Source organism: Uranotaenia lowii, chromosome 3 (assembly GCF_029784155.1).
Source record: "Uranotaenia lowii strain MFRU-FL chromosome 3, ASM2978415v1, whole genome shotgun sequence".
Taxonomy (NCBI): Eukaryota; Metazoa; Arthropoda; class Insecta; order Diptera; family Culicidae; genus Uranotaenia; species Uranotaenia lowii.
Genome location: NC_073693.1, coordinates 90,621,340 through 90,636,011, shown reverse-complemented (window position 1 = coordinate 90,636,011; position 14,672 = coordinate 90,621,340). Strand labels below are relative to the sequence as shown.

Here is a 14,672-nt window from a genome sequence, read left to right as displayed (position 1 = left end):
ACAGACAGACAGACAGACAGACAGACAGACAGACAGACAGACAGACAGACAGACAGACAGACAGACAGACAGACAGACAGACAGACAGACAGACAGACAGACAGACAGACAGACAGACAGACAGACAGACAGACAGACAGACAGACAGACAGACAGACAGACAGACAGACAGACAGACAGACAGACAGACAGACAGACAGACAGACAGACAGACAGACAGACAGACAGACAGACAGACAGACAGACAGACAGACAGACAGACAGACAGACAGACAGACAGACAGACAGACAGACAGACAGACAGACAGACAGACAGACAGACAGACAGACAGACAGACAGACAGACAGCCAGACAGACAGACAGACAGACAGACAGACAGACAGACAGACAGACAGACAGACAGACAGACAGACAGACAGACAGACAGACAGACAGACAGACAGACAGACAGACAGACAGACAGACAGACAGACAGACAGACAGACAGACAGACAGACAGACAGACAGACAGACAGACAGACAGACAGACAGACAGACAGACAGACAGACAGACAGACAGACAGACAGACAGACAGACAGACAGACATTTTGGAAACCTTGTTCCGTAACTCTAACTCCCATATGTTTTCATACAATATTCAGCTACAACACTTTTGTTTTCTGTTATTAAAAGTCACTAGACAAAGCAGTCACTGATCTATTCATGACAGGAAAAAAAAACCTGTCTGAGTGAATTTCAGGATTGAGATTCGAAAGAATCGTAAAATCACGACAGCGGCGTAGTTGGTAGAATAAGCACAGAGAGCGCAGATTGTCAAGGCTGCTGCTACGAAAAATTTGATTCTGATTCGGACGGAAGTCGGGTTGGTACAGGGAGCTCAGGAAAAAGACAAAATTGGCTTAGAAAGCGCAGTTTACAAAGCCTGCTACTGATTTTATGTTTTAATTTGAGCTTCCGGTGGAAAAAAGACAAATTGGCTTAAGAAGCGCAAATTTTATGCCAGTTTCTGCTAATTGACTGTTTTGATTTGGCCTCCCGGTGGAAAAAGACGGCATTGGCTTGGGAAGCGCAGATTTTTAAGGCTGAAGCTATTGATTGTTTGTTTCGATTTGACCTTCCGATGGAAAAGACGGAATTGGCTTAGAAAGCGCAGATTTTTAAGGCTGCTACTGTCGATGGTTTGATTTGATTTGGCCTTCCGGTGGAAAAAGACGGATTGGCTTAGGAAGTGCAGTTTTTGATAATTGATTGTTTTAATTTGGCCTCCCGGTGGAAAAAGACGGAATTGGCTTGGGAAGCGCAGATTATTAAGGCTGCAGCTATTGAATGTTTGATTCGATTTGGCCTTCCGGTGGACGGACGGATTTGCTTAGAAAGTGCTTAATTAAAGTCAGCTTCTGCTAATTGATTGTTTTGATTTGACCTTCTGGTGGAAAAAGCCGGATTGGCTAAGGAATCACAAATTTTGTGCCACTTTCTGCTGATTGATTGTTTTGATTTGGCCTTCCGGTGGAAAAGACGGATTGGCCTTAGGATGCGCTGATTTTAAAAGCTGCTGTTGCTGATTGTTTGTTTTGATTTGGCCTCCCGTTGAAAAAAACGGAATTGGCTCAGGAAGCGCATTTTGATTTTTGATCAAAGTGGATCATGACGGTCACAATGGTTTCGGATATTTAATTTCGCCAGTTTCACAAGTTTACTCGTGGATTTTGAGAAATTCTCCTCCATTCGTCTTTTCCATTAGGATAGGATGTTAGAAGCTCACAACCTGAAAATCTTATGAATGTACCTACTTGTTATCCGAATCCGAAAAAGACGGAATTGGCTTAGAAAGCGCAGATTTTAAGCCAGCTACTGTCGATTGTTTGTTTAAATTTGGCCTTCCGGTGGAAAAAGATTGATTGGCTTAGAAAGTGCAGATTTGAAGTCAGCTTCTTCTAATTGATTGTTTTGATTTGGCCTTCCGATCGGAAAAGACGAAATTGTTTTAGGAAGCGCAGATTTTTAAGGCTGCTGCTGTCGATGGTTTGTTTTGATTTGGCCTTCCGATGGAAAAAGACGGATTGGCTTAGGAAGTGCATATTTTATGCCAGTTTTTGCTAATTGATTGTTTTGATTTGGCCTTTTGGTGGAAACATAACGGAATTGGCTTGGGAAGCGCAGATTTTCAAGGTTGGTGCTATTGATTGTTTGCTTCGATTTGGCTTTCCGGTGGAAAAAGATGGATAGGCTAAGGAAGAGCAGATTTTAAGTCAGCTTGTGCTAATTGATTGTTTTGATTTGACCTTCTGGAGGAAAAGTCTGCTTGGCCTAAGGATGCGCTGATTTTTATGGCTGCTGCTGTTGATTTTTTATTTTGATTTGGCCTTCCGTTAAAAAAAACGAACTTGGTTCAGCAAGCGCATTTTGATTTTGAATCAAAGCCACAATGGCCATTAATTTTGTCAACTTCAATGTCAATGTGTGCAATGTATGCCAAAGTGAATTTTATTAACATTTTTGCGCTTTGCAACGGAAAATAGTTTTATGTTGAATACAGTGCTGTGGTCACTAGACCGGCCCAAATTTGTATAAGATGATTTTTACAACATTTTTTTCAACGCGGAACCCTCTATATTGGTGCATTTAGGTGAAAAAAGACTTTCTGAAAGTTTCAGGTCATTTGGCAGAAGCACGAGCTGGCGCAAAGTACTGGAAATTTGTAAGGAGTTTTTCGGAAAAATGTATGAAAAATCGACATACTTCCACTCTTTGTGCTCTAAAATATATTTCCAGCATGCTAGAAAACTCAGAACTTCAGGAATTGTAGATCAAACAATGTTCAACAAGTTGGTAGAAGATTGTGACGCGATGTGAGTTGACTGTGATGAGTTATCCGCAATTGAATATGTGATTTTTTCTCATTTCTTTGATATATCGTGAACGGTGTATAGGTTGATTATTAGTACTAACTTGATCGCATTGTCACACAATGAGAATAACAGAAAGAAATTTTGTGTCCTCTGCGAAATTGCAGCTTATTTTATAACAAATATCTTTGCAAAAAGCTGAAAGATAGGTTTGAAAAACTGTGAACTTCTGCATTGCTTTGTGATTAGAAAAAAGAGTTTTGGTTTAAATGATCTTTCTTCAAAATTTTTGGCGTTTATATTACATATTGGTAATCAATGAAATTGATTATTCAAATCAAGCAAGTATATTAAAACTAGATCCTGAAAGGATTCAACAATGAAGTTTTTGTTTGATCGTGGTAAGTTTTGCGATAATGACTAATTATATTCAAAATAATTTGTTTTTCGGCTTCGTCTTGAGTAAGAAGTTTGTTCTAGTCGAAAATAAGCTTGATATATCAAAGAAATGCGAAAAAATCACACATTCAACTGCGGATAGCTAATCACAATCGTATCGCGTCACAATCTTTTACAAACTTGTTTGTCATTATTTCAACTACAATCCCTGAAATTCTTGCATTCCAGAAACATACTTTAGAACACAAAGAGTGAAAGAATGTCGATATTTCATACATTTTGCCGAAAATCTCCTTACAAATTTCAAGTCCTTTGCGCCAGCTCGGGCTTCTGCCAAATGGCATGAAACCCTCAGAAAGTTATATTTTCATCTAAAGACACCAACTTAGGGGGTGGCGCGTGGAATATAAGAATTTTTTTTGTTTTGGGCCAGTCTAGTGGTCACGGTCGCCATGTATATGGATCATGATGGTCACCATAGTTTCGTATATCACAAGTTTATCCGTGGATTTTGAGAAATCCTCCTCCTTTCGTCTTTTCCATAAGAATGTTAGCAGCTCACAAACTGAAAATCTATGGAATACCCTTGCTATCCGAATCTTTAATGATATACAGTTCCTTAACAGTTATATGAATGTTATTAAAGTTTAAAAATTAAATCATTTGAAAATTATGACACGAATGCCAAAAGATTGGTGAAGTGTCACTAAGAATACTTAAAAGAAAAAAATTAAAGTTCTTTGGGTATGAACTTTAATTTTTTTTCTTTTAAGTATTCTTAGTGACACTTCACCAATCTTTTGGCATTCGTGTCATAATTTTCAAATGATTTAATTTTTAAACTTTATTTGATCAGGTTTTATGGTATAAATTTCGAAATGTAAATGCTCAAAGATATTTCTAACTCATAAACTGTCGAATATGAGCTTGTATCCAATCTGACACATTTTTTAAATTTGTTCCTATTAGCAACGAAACACAATAAAAATAAATCATTCACTGGAACAGCTCTACTATTTTCGTAAAAGTCTCGTCGTCGCCATAGTCTTGAAACTTCCTTTTAAGGAACGATCTTAGTAGTAGCTTAGTTCGCATATGGATCTCTCCATTAGCTTAACTGCACTGCACCCCCATGCAACCAATTTGCAACCACCCGTTGAAGGCTCCTGGCAGCCTGAAAATGATTAACGCCTGCCCAATGAAGGCTGCTGGACCGTGTCTTGTCTGATGTCCACCCATTCTGTCATCACCCGGACCCTACTCAACTCCATTCTTCGTTCGGAAAGTGTGAAACCAAATCTCGCGAAATCCGAAAAGGGACAACCGTTTAGCATCACTCGATGAACCATTTAGTCCGGTGATGGCAAATTGCTGTTCGCATTTATTTTGTATTTTTTTGTTTTCTTGGGGCTTCCATTTGCCTAAAGCTGTTCAAGAGCTCCACCTGAGTTGTTTTTTTTTCTTACTTTGAAGCAACAACTCTTGAAAGTAAGTCGGTTCTGAAGGCTCTTTCGGTGTGGAGTTTGCTCTGAAATCGGTCACCGGGTTAAGGTCGGCCGGATAATGATATCGCTTGAAGAGTTGTTTCATTTCTCGCAGAGCAGAGCGTTGCCACCTTAAATATTATGCTGCTGCTGATGCTGTTTGACCATGTCGTCGTGAGCTTGTTGAAGGAAATCGGCGAACAAGAAAAAGTAGGAGCATGAATAAAAAAACTACCGCAGAAATTCACCCGGTTCAAGTGAAATGTAAATTACTCAACCGGTTCGTCGTCGTCGTCGTCGTCGTCGCCTTTGAGGAATCACATCACCGGGGCACGAGCATGTTTGTTTTGCTGGAGTTATCTTGAATAATGCAAATTTCTACAACAACGTGTCATTTGCAAGGTTTAGTAGGTACATGCATGTCCTTCGATGTGAAGTGTTTGCTAAGTAAATGAGTCAATCTCCAGGGGAGGGAACTCCAATGATTGGGAATTACTTGACCACCAAATTGTCCAACTGTCTTTAATGATTCATTTAAGACCGGTTTCGTACTTTGAAGAATCATTATCTAGTTCCAGAATCATCAGTGGCTAGTTTGACGAGGTTGTGGATTTTTTTCACATCTTTTGACTGTTTAAGATAAACGGCTTATGTTTAACCGATATCTGACGACCACTTATTAACTCACAAGAAAGGATTTGACGGTCGCCTTAGAGTAATTATCGCTTGTTTCAATCCTTTTTCTAACATTTTCTTCCGAAAGCATCATAATTAGATTTTTTAAGACACACAAGCAACGAAAACTAGGTTGATTGAATCAAAAAAATCCTTATTTTTCTTAAACTTCTTTTTTAACAGAACTTTTGTCTATTCTTTGGTTTTGATTCTAAATTTAAAAAAATTGGAAGAATAAGCTTAAAATATATAACCAAATTAAAACTCTCATTACTGAAAAGCAACATGGATTTATTAAAGGAAGATCTACAGCCACTAATTTACTCGAGTTTGTTACCTATAATATTAGCTGTATGGATCGCGGTAATTCTGTACAGGCTTTATAAAAGGACTTCAGTTAAGCTTTTGACAGAATTGACATCCCCATGTTAATTTTTAAATTAAATAAATAAGGATTCAGTTCACACCTACTGAAATGGATAAGGTCCTATTTTGCGAACCGCTCACAAGTTGTTAGATTTAATAGTTCACTTTCAAAAAGTATCTTCGTTACTTCTGGTGTGCCTCAAGGCTCCCATCTTGGCCCCCTGTTATTTATTTTATACGTAAATGATTTAACTTGTCTTCTCAAGCAATCAAATGTGCTAATTTATGCTGATGATATGAAGCTTTATATGAAAGTAAATAGCGAAGAAGACTTCAGCATCTTTCAAAACGAAGTGAATGACACAGCCGACTCCGCTGGATATCGTCCAAAGCATCATCGATGTTTGGTTCAACGAGTACAAAGTGACATCACCGAATTACACCGATTCATATCCCATGAACTACAAAGGGTAAATATATGTTTAGCCCTTAGATCAGGTTGAAAGATTTACGCCCTGCGGAACAGGTATAGGCAACTGTTTTAAAAGTGTTCCATTCATTTTTGAGCTTATACCATTACATGACAAAAACTCTAGACACAGTAGCTAACGTTCCTTGAAAAAGTAATGATTTTTTATCAGTCCACAGATTGGCCACTTTACGGTGTTCGTCAACGACAAGGTGACCCAAATTGGGTGCTGCTTTGCTCGCTACGAGGTGGATCCGGATGATCTGCCTTTCATACCTAGCAACGTAAAAGAGGGAGTACCCTGCCAAAACTATTACTTTGTGTGCAACTACTCGTACACCAACTATTACAAGGAGGCATCCTATATCAAAAGTGATAAGCCAGCCACAAAGTGCGAATCCACATCCACCTATACGGGATTGTGTGGCGTTGCAGACCAATCAAGTGTTAAAGAATAAATCGGCAGTGAAAAAGTTCGAACAATCCACGATATGTTTGGTTTTAATTTTTTATCACTATCCTTTTTTCATTCGAAGGAACCTCGAAAAATTATAAAGCTTGTCGAAACAAATCAAATATATGGGGATTGTGTTTTATTATCTGGTAAGTTTGCGCCGGATGTTTCAAAAAATTGAAAGTTGAGTTCATTTTTACGACATAAAAAATGATTCTGATTTCTAAATATTTAATTTTTTGAGTTCGAACCGAACCGTTAATTTCTTTTGTAAATAAAAATTAAAATGCTCAAATTGAACGTGGCAAAATGTTCAAATATTGTATTTACCAGAAGAAAATGTCAGTCATATGAAATTGTCAAATTGAGAGATGATCCTGTCGAGAGAGTCAACAAGTTTAGAGACCTTGGAGTTATATTGGACTCAAAACTTTCCTTTGTAGATCACTATAACTCAATAAATCAGAAATCGAAGAGTATGTTAGCATTTATAAAACGACTAGCTGACCCGTTGTGCTTTGCTACACCTTCCGGAAATAAATGTAATTTGTAAAAATTTATTCAAATTTAGATTTTAGAGAGCATTTTTTTAAATCAAACCTCATCATACTTCAGAACCAACAACTTTGAAATGGGAGCTGCAGCTGCAGTTCTGAATTGCAATTCAACGATGGTATATATTATTTTCAGTCTCTAAACTCGTTTTTCAAGATCTGAAATTTGTACTCTGTACCTAAAAAAACTTTTTGACATATGGTCCCTGCTTTGAAAAGCTCTTTATCTTAAATTTACATGGGAGCTCTCCCATTTTTTTCAATTTTGTCCCCCACTGCTTGAAGATGGTAGGCAAATTTAACCGGCTCGATACCCAAACAGCACTTATCATGGTAATGAAAAATATATTTAATTAGTTATGTATTAAATACAGTGCAAATTTCTTTTTTTTTTTTTTAAATAAATTTACTACGGTAAACATATAAACATTTAAAAAGAATATCAGTTGCATCACTAAATAAGTTCTCAGCGTTTTTTTTTTATTTTCTCTTTGAAAGTCAAATATTCAAAAATGTAGGCAAAAACAAATTTCTAAGTTTACATTTGTCCCCTATATTGGGGCAAGTGTCAATGCAAAGCTTATTTACAGATGCGTCAGAGTAATGGCTTTAAAATGGATTTAATACGAATTCCTGTTTTTTGTTCTATCAAGTTTCACTGATATATCTGCAGTATTCCTGCAATATAAATTTATGTTTGTTACCCCACTTTTAACGAATGCTGTTCAAAGCAAATGACCTTCATTTACAAAGGCATTTAAGAATTTTAAATACCCGCTGCAGTTTCAACATTCGAAATACCCCTTCTGGTATTTCCAACATATTGAATCATTTTGAAGATGAATTTCTTAAAAGTTCGACGTTTGCCCTTGCCCCACCGTGTAAGTTGACAGAAGGGAATATTGTTTTTAACACTTTAAGGGTAAACTAAAAATTTCTCTTAAAAATTTTGCGTCCAGTTGAATATCAGTTCTAAAGTCTCGCTTTTCAAAAACGAAGCGGATCAAAAGTCTCTTTTATGCAGCCATGTAACACAAAAACACTTTTTATGTTAAGTACGTACTTGAATTGGTATGTAAGCAAAAAGAACGATGGTTTTTTCAGAATTATTTAAAATAAAAAGCTCCCATTTTCATTTCTAAATTCGTTTCAGTTGTTTATTTGGGCTGAAGTAACAATTTCTAGAAGAAAACATAATTTTTAATTTTTTTTAACGGAAAAAGTTGGACGTTTAAACATGTTCTAATGTTCCTTGAATGAAAAGTCGAATGCTACCTACAATAACACGAACTAAATATGGAAGTATTTTTGCAAATCTTTCAATTGGTTTTGATTCGATTGATAAAATACCAATCCGTGTCACATCTAGGCGTAATTCATTACCACGTGCTGTGTACAAATCAAATAAGCAAGAAAAAAACACATCTAGGTTGCATATCGCCCCCATAGGTACTTGGTTAAGAAACAGGCGCCTGATTGTTAAATTTTCCAGCAATCAATGAACAGTGTGCTTTGGTTACTATCCTCTTGCGACGACGTTTGTTTGCCCATGGAGACGAAAAACAAACCCCTCAAAGAAAATATGCTTGGTTGAGAAATACGCGCCAAAATATTCCTACTGATCAGTATGCTATGCCTGGGTTACTTTCTTTTGGCGTCGTTGGCTCGCGACGCCTCTACCATAGAGACGAAAAACAGACCGCCCAAAGGAAAAAAAATCTCAAGAAAATGGATGTCATGACTTTAATTTGTTTCGAAAAACTACAAATTTTGTATGGAAGCCTCTCCTTCCTTAAGTCGGATGGAGTTTTGACTATTACAGAAACCATCCCCGGCCTCAAAAACCCTCAGATGCGAATTTTGATGATGATCGGTTCAGTAGTTTCCGAGTCTATAGGGAACAGACAGACAGACAAACATTCATTTTTATATATATAGATTTAGTTATAATTTCAAAGACCCATACACAATAAAAACATTGTACATAGCTTATGTTAGATCCATTCTTGAGTATTGTAGCGTTTCAAATTTCACATAAAAGCCGTTTGGAATCAGTCCAGAAAAAAATTGTTCTATTCGCTCTACGAAATTCAGGATGGTCTCAGAGCCAATTACCTAGCTATGAATCACGTTGCCGGCTTATAAACATAGAAACATTAAGTGTAAGGAGAGAGTCTGCTACAATCTGTTTCGTAAACGACATAATTAATCAGCGCGTTCAGTCAATTAAACTTTTATTGTCCTTGCCGCCATTTAAGAACAAGAAATATTTTCATTCTAACCTCTACTCGAACCGATTATGGAAAATATAGTCCAATGAATTGTTTAATGTATAGTTACAATAAATATTATGAGAACATAGACTTTACTATGTCAAAACAGCGGCCGAAAAAAGGTTTTTACGGTAACAGGCACCGAAGAACCTGACTTTGTGAATGTAAAGAAAAATCATTATTATTAAGCCTATTTGAAAATTGTAATCCCTAGCTTTAAGTTATTATATATGTAGCCCAAAACCGTGCGAACGACCCGCTCATGAAGGGGGGTTTTCAAAATTCAAAATTCAAATTCAAGATTTTCAAAGTTTTGAATCATTGCTCTCTTCGGCAAATCATCAATAAATTGTTGAAAATAATGTTCCTTATTCTGAACTAGACATTTGCTTAAATACAAACACGAAGCCATCAAGTTTACAAATGTAACAACATTTCAGAAAACACAGAAAACGAATGCGATTTAAAATTTTGAATAAAAGATTCGGGCATAAGAATAATAGAAATAAAATTTATCAATTTAACCCAGATTAAAAAAGAAACTAAATCTGAATTCTAAAACAAATTTCAGAAAAGATAAGAAATTAATCATGATTAAAAATTGTTCAGCAAAACTATAATATTTTTTGTTTATGAATCATCTTAGTTAACATTACTCTCCTTCATTTTCTATCGAAGGCTTGATTGAAAAACTCCACCATAATATTTTAAATTTTATGAAATATTTAATCACAATTTTTGTGAAATCTTGATGAGGAATAAAATCCATTTTGAATTTGAGAGAATACCTACCTACTTGACGATTAAATTTAATTTGATACAAAGAAGAATATCAATTTTATTTCAAGATTACCAGTGATCAAAATTAGAGATATTATCATTTTTTATTTTGTCCTGTTATCAACCTAAAAGACTGAAATAGTTTAGCTCATTTTTGAAGTTTACAATTATTACTTCATATAGTTATAAAACAACATGTTCAGTTCATCATTAAAAGCTTTATTGCCAAAGTACAGGTTGGGTGATTTCTTAAAAAATCAATAAGAAACTTATAAAAATAAAAAATTTAAATTTGAAGTTATGTTATAAATATTCAAAGTACAAAGCAAATGCTTATTAAATTATTGTTTTCCATTAAAGTTTAGCTTTAAAGATGCTGCTTCGAATAATTTCGAATCTTTTCATAAATGAAACAATCATTAACAATTAAAAACAGATTATTCAAAGTAATAAAAATAAGTAAAACCTTTATAAATTTTCAAGCGCAAGTTTTATAGTTTAAAATTTTAAGCTCTGAATATTTCATAGCCATCAATTGAAATTCTGGGTCCTAGAAAGGACAAAAGGTAAAAACAAGGTTTTTCTTTAAAAATAAATAGATGATAAGGCTTATTATGATTTCAGAGCACAACAATTCAGACATGAAAAACAATGAGGAACTAATTTAAATTATTTCTAAAGAAATTAAAAATGTTTGACTACAAAAATCGGAAAATTTATGTGAAAATTTAAAATAAAAAATATATAAATTCCGGTAGCTTTAATTGAATTTTATATTCAAACAAAATAAGACGTTGAAAAATATACGTTTCTTATATCGATGATATGGAGTTTATAAGTAAAAAAATGAATCAGTTTTAAATGAAATCAATCATTGATAACTGATGCTCTAACAAATCTGCATGAAATTAAAAAAAAACTGATTCCTTATTTGTTCATTATATTTAGTTTATTTAGGAAAAATTAAGATGACAATTATGATGCATGATCTAAAAAAATTGAATTCAACAGTTTTTATAAACTTGGAATATATCATTAACATACAAGCATGTCCGAATCTAGTAAGAAAAATTTCAATAAAAAAAATATTTGTTAATTTTACCAATTTGTTACAATCTGCATTTGTTTTTCGCTTAAAAATATCTTAAATTAAATGTGATTTAAATAGAGTAACATGAACAAGTAGAAGACTGCTATAGCACTTTTCGCAGAAACCAAAATTAGTTGCGATCTATAGAAAAGTGAATAACTGATTTGAGGCCTTTTTTTCATTTTTTATGTTTCAAAGATTTATCAAAAAAAAATCAAAAAAGAAATTTTTAAATGATTTTCAAAAGTGATTAAAAAAACAAAGCTGTAAGACAAAAACCTAATTGCATATTTTGATTTGGGCACCCTAATTATTCAAAACCATCTCCAAAATTCTTTGCACCTAGGAAAAATGTGAAATTTGAGGCCTTGAGTAATATGTCAAAAAGTTTTGGGAAATGGAGTTTAGGATTCAAAGAAATAAGAAACAATAAACACAATTGAGGCTGAAATTGGTTTCTTGAGGAATATTTCATATCAGCATAAAATTTGGAATGACATTTACCTTTTTTACCAATCAAAGTGGTTAGTTATAAAGTCATCGATACTAGGATTTTGACTATCGTGCGTGTTCAACACCTTTCACATGGCTACCAATTTGTAATGTGTAAAATAAGTATTCTATGAATGAATTTTGAAGTTCAATTGGTTGGTTTCAAATGTTAAACTTGTTTAGTTACACCACAGAGTACAGACGTACAAGCTAGCCCACGAAACTTGTGTAAAAATCCCAACACCCTTTTTGAACTAATTTTGGTTTTTGGCTACGATTACACCTTTTCGAAAACTGGGTACTTTAAAGTTGATTTGTAACTCTTGAACGGCGCAAAAGATGGCACTGTTTGCAGTCAGTTTCTAACGTATTTTTTTGGTGATAGCATTTGAAATTTTACACACTTTTTTGGCGGTTTTTTGTTCGAGCTTGTACGTCTGTTTTCTGTGGTTACACTTCGTGGTAAAAACCAATTTTTTACCCGAGTGATTTAGAGATTTGAGTTTCTCAATACAAAAGGTATTTGCAAATCGAAATCTACGTCTACAATTGATTAGTTTCAACTCCTGAACGTCATATAGATCCGTAAAACGAAATGTCTTTAGCCTTGAGAATGATGCCGGAGGCGAGCCAAATTTCTGACATATTTGTCAACACTCGTTTTTGAACACCTTTTGGGATCAAGTGATTTCCGATAATTTCATTTCTTGTACTGAAAATTTTACTTGCAAAAAATCTCCATGGGGGGGTTAAACCCCTAAACCCCCCCCCCCCGTTCGCACGGCCTTGATGTAGCCTACAATGTATGGCGAAATAAATAAATAAATAAATAAATAAATCTATATATATAAAAAGCAATTATCTGTATGTTTGTTTGTTTGTTTGTTTGTTTGTTTGTCCTCTATAGACTCAGCCGTCTTAAGAGCTAGAGATCTGAAATTTGGCATGGATGCTCATTAGGACCAGGAATGATGAAAAATGTTTTTAGATTTTTGGACAACCCCTTCTGAAGGGGGTCGTCCATACAAGACAAATATTGTTTTCACGTTATTGACGTTATTTTCCATCGGATCGAGATGAAAATTTGCACATGAGTGTTTTGAGGGACGAGCAATCGATTACAGTTATCAAATTTAGGGTTAGGGGTCGGCAAAAGGGGTCGTCCATATCCACTGATTAATGTTTTTGCGATATTGGCTTTATTTTACATCGGATTGTGATGAAAATTTGCACATGAGTGTTTTGAGAGACGAACAATCAGTTACAGTTATAAAATTTAGGGTTAGGGGTCGGCCAAAGGGGTCGTCCATATCCACTAATTAATGTTTTTGCGATATTGGCGTTATTATACATCGGATTGTGATGAAAATTTGCACATAAGTGTTTTAAGAGACGAGCAATCGATTACAGTTATCAAATTTAGGGTTAGGGGTCGGTAAAAGGGGTCGTCCATATCCACTGATTAATGTTTTTGCGATATTGGCTTTATTTTACATCGGATTGTGATGAAAATTTGCACATGAGTGTTTTGAGAGACGAACAATCAGTTACAGTTATAAAATTTAGGGTCAGGGGTCGGCCAAAGGGGTCGTCCATATCCACTGATTAATGTTTTTGCAGTATTGGCGTTATTATACATCGGATTGTGATGAAAACTTGCACACGAGTGTTTTGAGAGACGAGCAATCGATTACAATTATCAAATTTAGGGTTAGGGGTCGGCAAAAGGGGTCGTCCATATCCACTGATTAATGTTTTTGTGATTTTGACGTTATTCTACATTGGATTGAGATGAAAATTTCCGCATAGGAGTTTTGAGGGACGTTCTTTTGCTTTCAGGTTTCAAATCTTGACTCAGGGGTCGGCAAAAGGGGTTATTATCTGTTCACTGATTTTACGATATTCTCTTGATTGAGCATAGAATTGTAATGAAAATTGTCACATGGGAGGTTAACAGAAAAGATAATTGATTTCAGGTGTCAAGTTTTGAATCGTGGTCAAAAAAGGCCGTCCATGTTTGTTGCTCACTGTTTTCGTGATATTGTCGTGATCATGCATCGGATTGAGATGAAAATGTTCAGATGATGATTATAAACTATGAGCAATTGACTCCAGGTAGCATGTTCCGTGTCAAGGGTCGGCGAAAGGGGCGTCTATATTCACTGTTCACTGTTTTCAAGTTCCTGATGTTATTTTACATATAAATTGAAAAGAAAATATGGCAAAAGGGAGTTTTGAGGAACGTAAAATTGGTTTCAATTATCGAATTTCGGGCCATGGGACAGAAAAAGAGGGTTTCATCGAATGTTCAGTGTTTTGTGCAATAATTTTGTTGGAAGCAGTTAATTGATACCAATTTAGGTGTGAAGGTCAAGCAAAAGAGTCGTGCACATAAACAAATAGTACATGTTTCTGCCATAATGTCTAGATTTTGCAATCGATGGAGAAGAAAACACTCTCACATAAATTTTAATAAAAAGCTAATCAACTGTTTAATTTGAATTTCAAGTAATAGTAATAGTAGCGACTTTAAACACTGTTGAATTTTTTCCCCAAAATTGTCGAAAGAATGTTTCGAATTCATTTTCTAAACTCATTTTGACGAACCAATGATTTAAAGCGAAACGAAGTTCGTACGGGATCAGCTAGTAAATAAATAAATTAATTAATTAATAAATAAATAAATAAATAAATAAATAAATAAATAAATAAATAAATAAATAAATAAATAAATAAATAAATAAATAAATAAATAAATAAATAAATAAATAAATAAATAAATAAA

The 14,672-nt window shown here is 34.8% G+C and overlaps 2 protein-coding genes across 3 annotated transcripts in view; both read left to right on the top strand.

The window, feature by feature from the left end:
* LOC129754770 (uncharacterized) overlaps positions 1–14,672 on the top strand; it is a 601,388-nt gene that overhangs the window by 219,880 nt on the left and 366,836 nt on the right. The window lies entirely within an intron of this gene.
* LOC129752389 (scoloptoxin SSD976-like) lies at positions 6,133–6,703 on the top strand. Its single transcript, XM_055748179.1, has 2 exons — positions 6,133–6,245; positions 6,417–6,703. The coding sequence occupies exons 1-2, from the start codon at positions 6,133–6,135 to the stop codon at positions 6,700–6,702; spliced, it is 399 nt and encodes a 132-aa protein (XP_055604154.1). The 3' UTR covers position 6,703.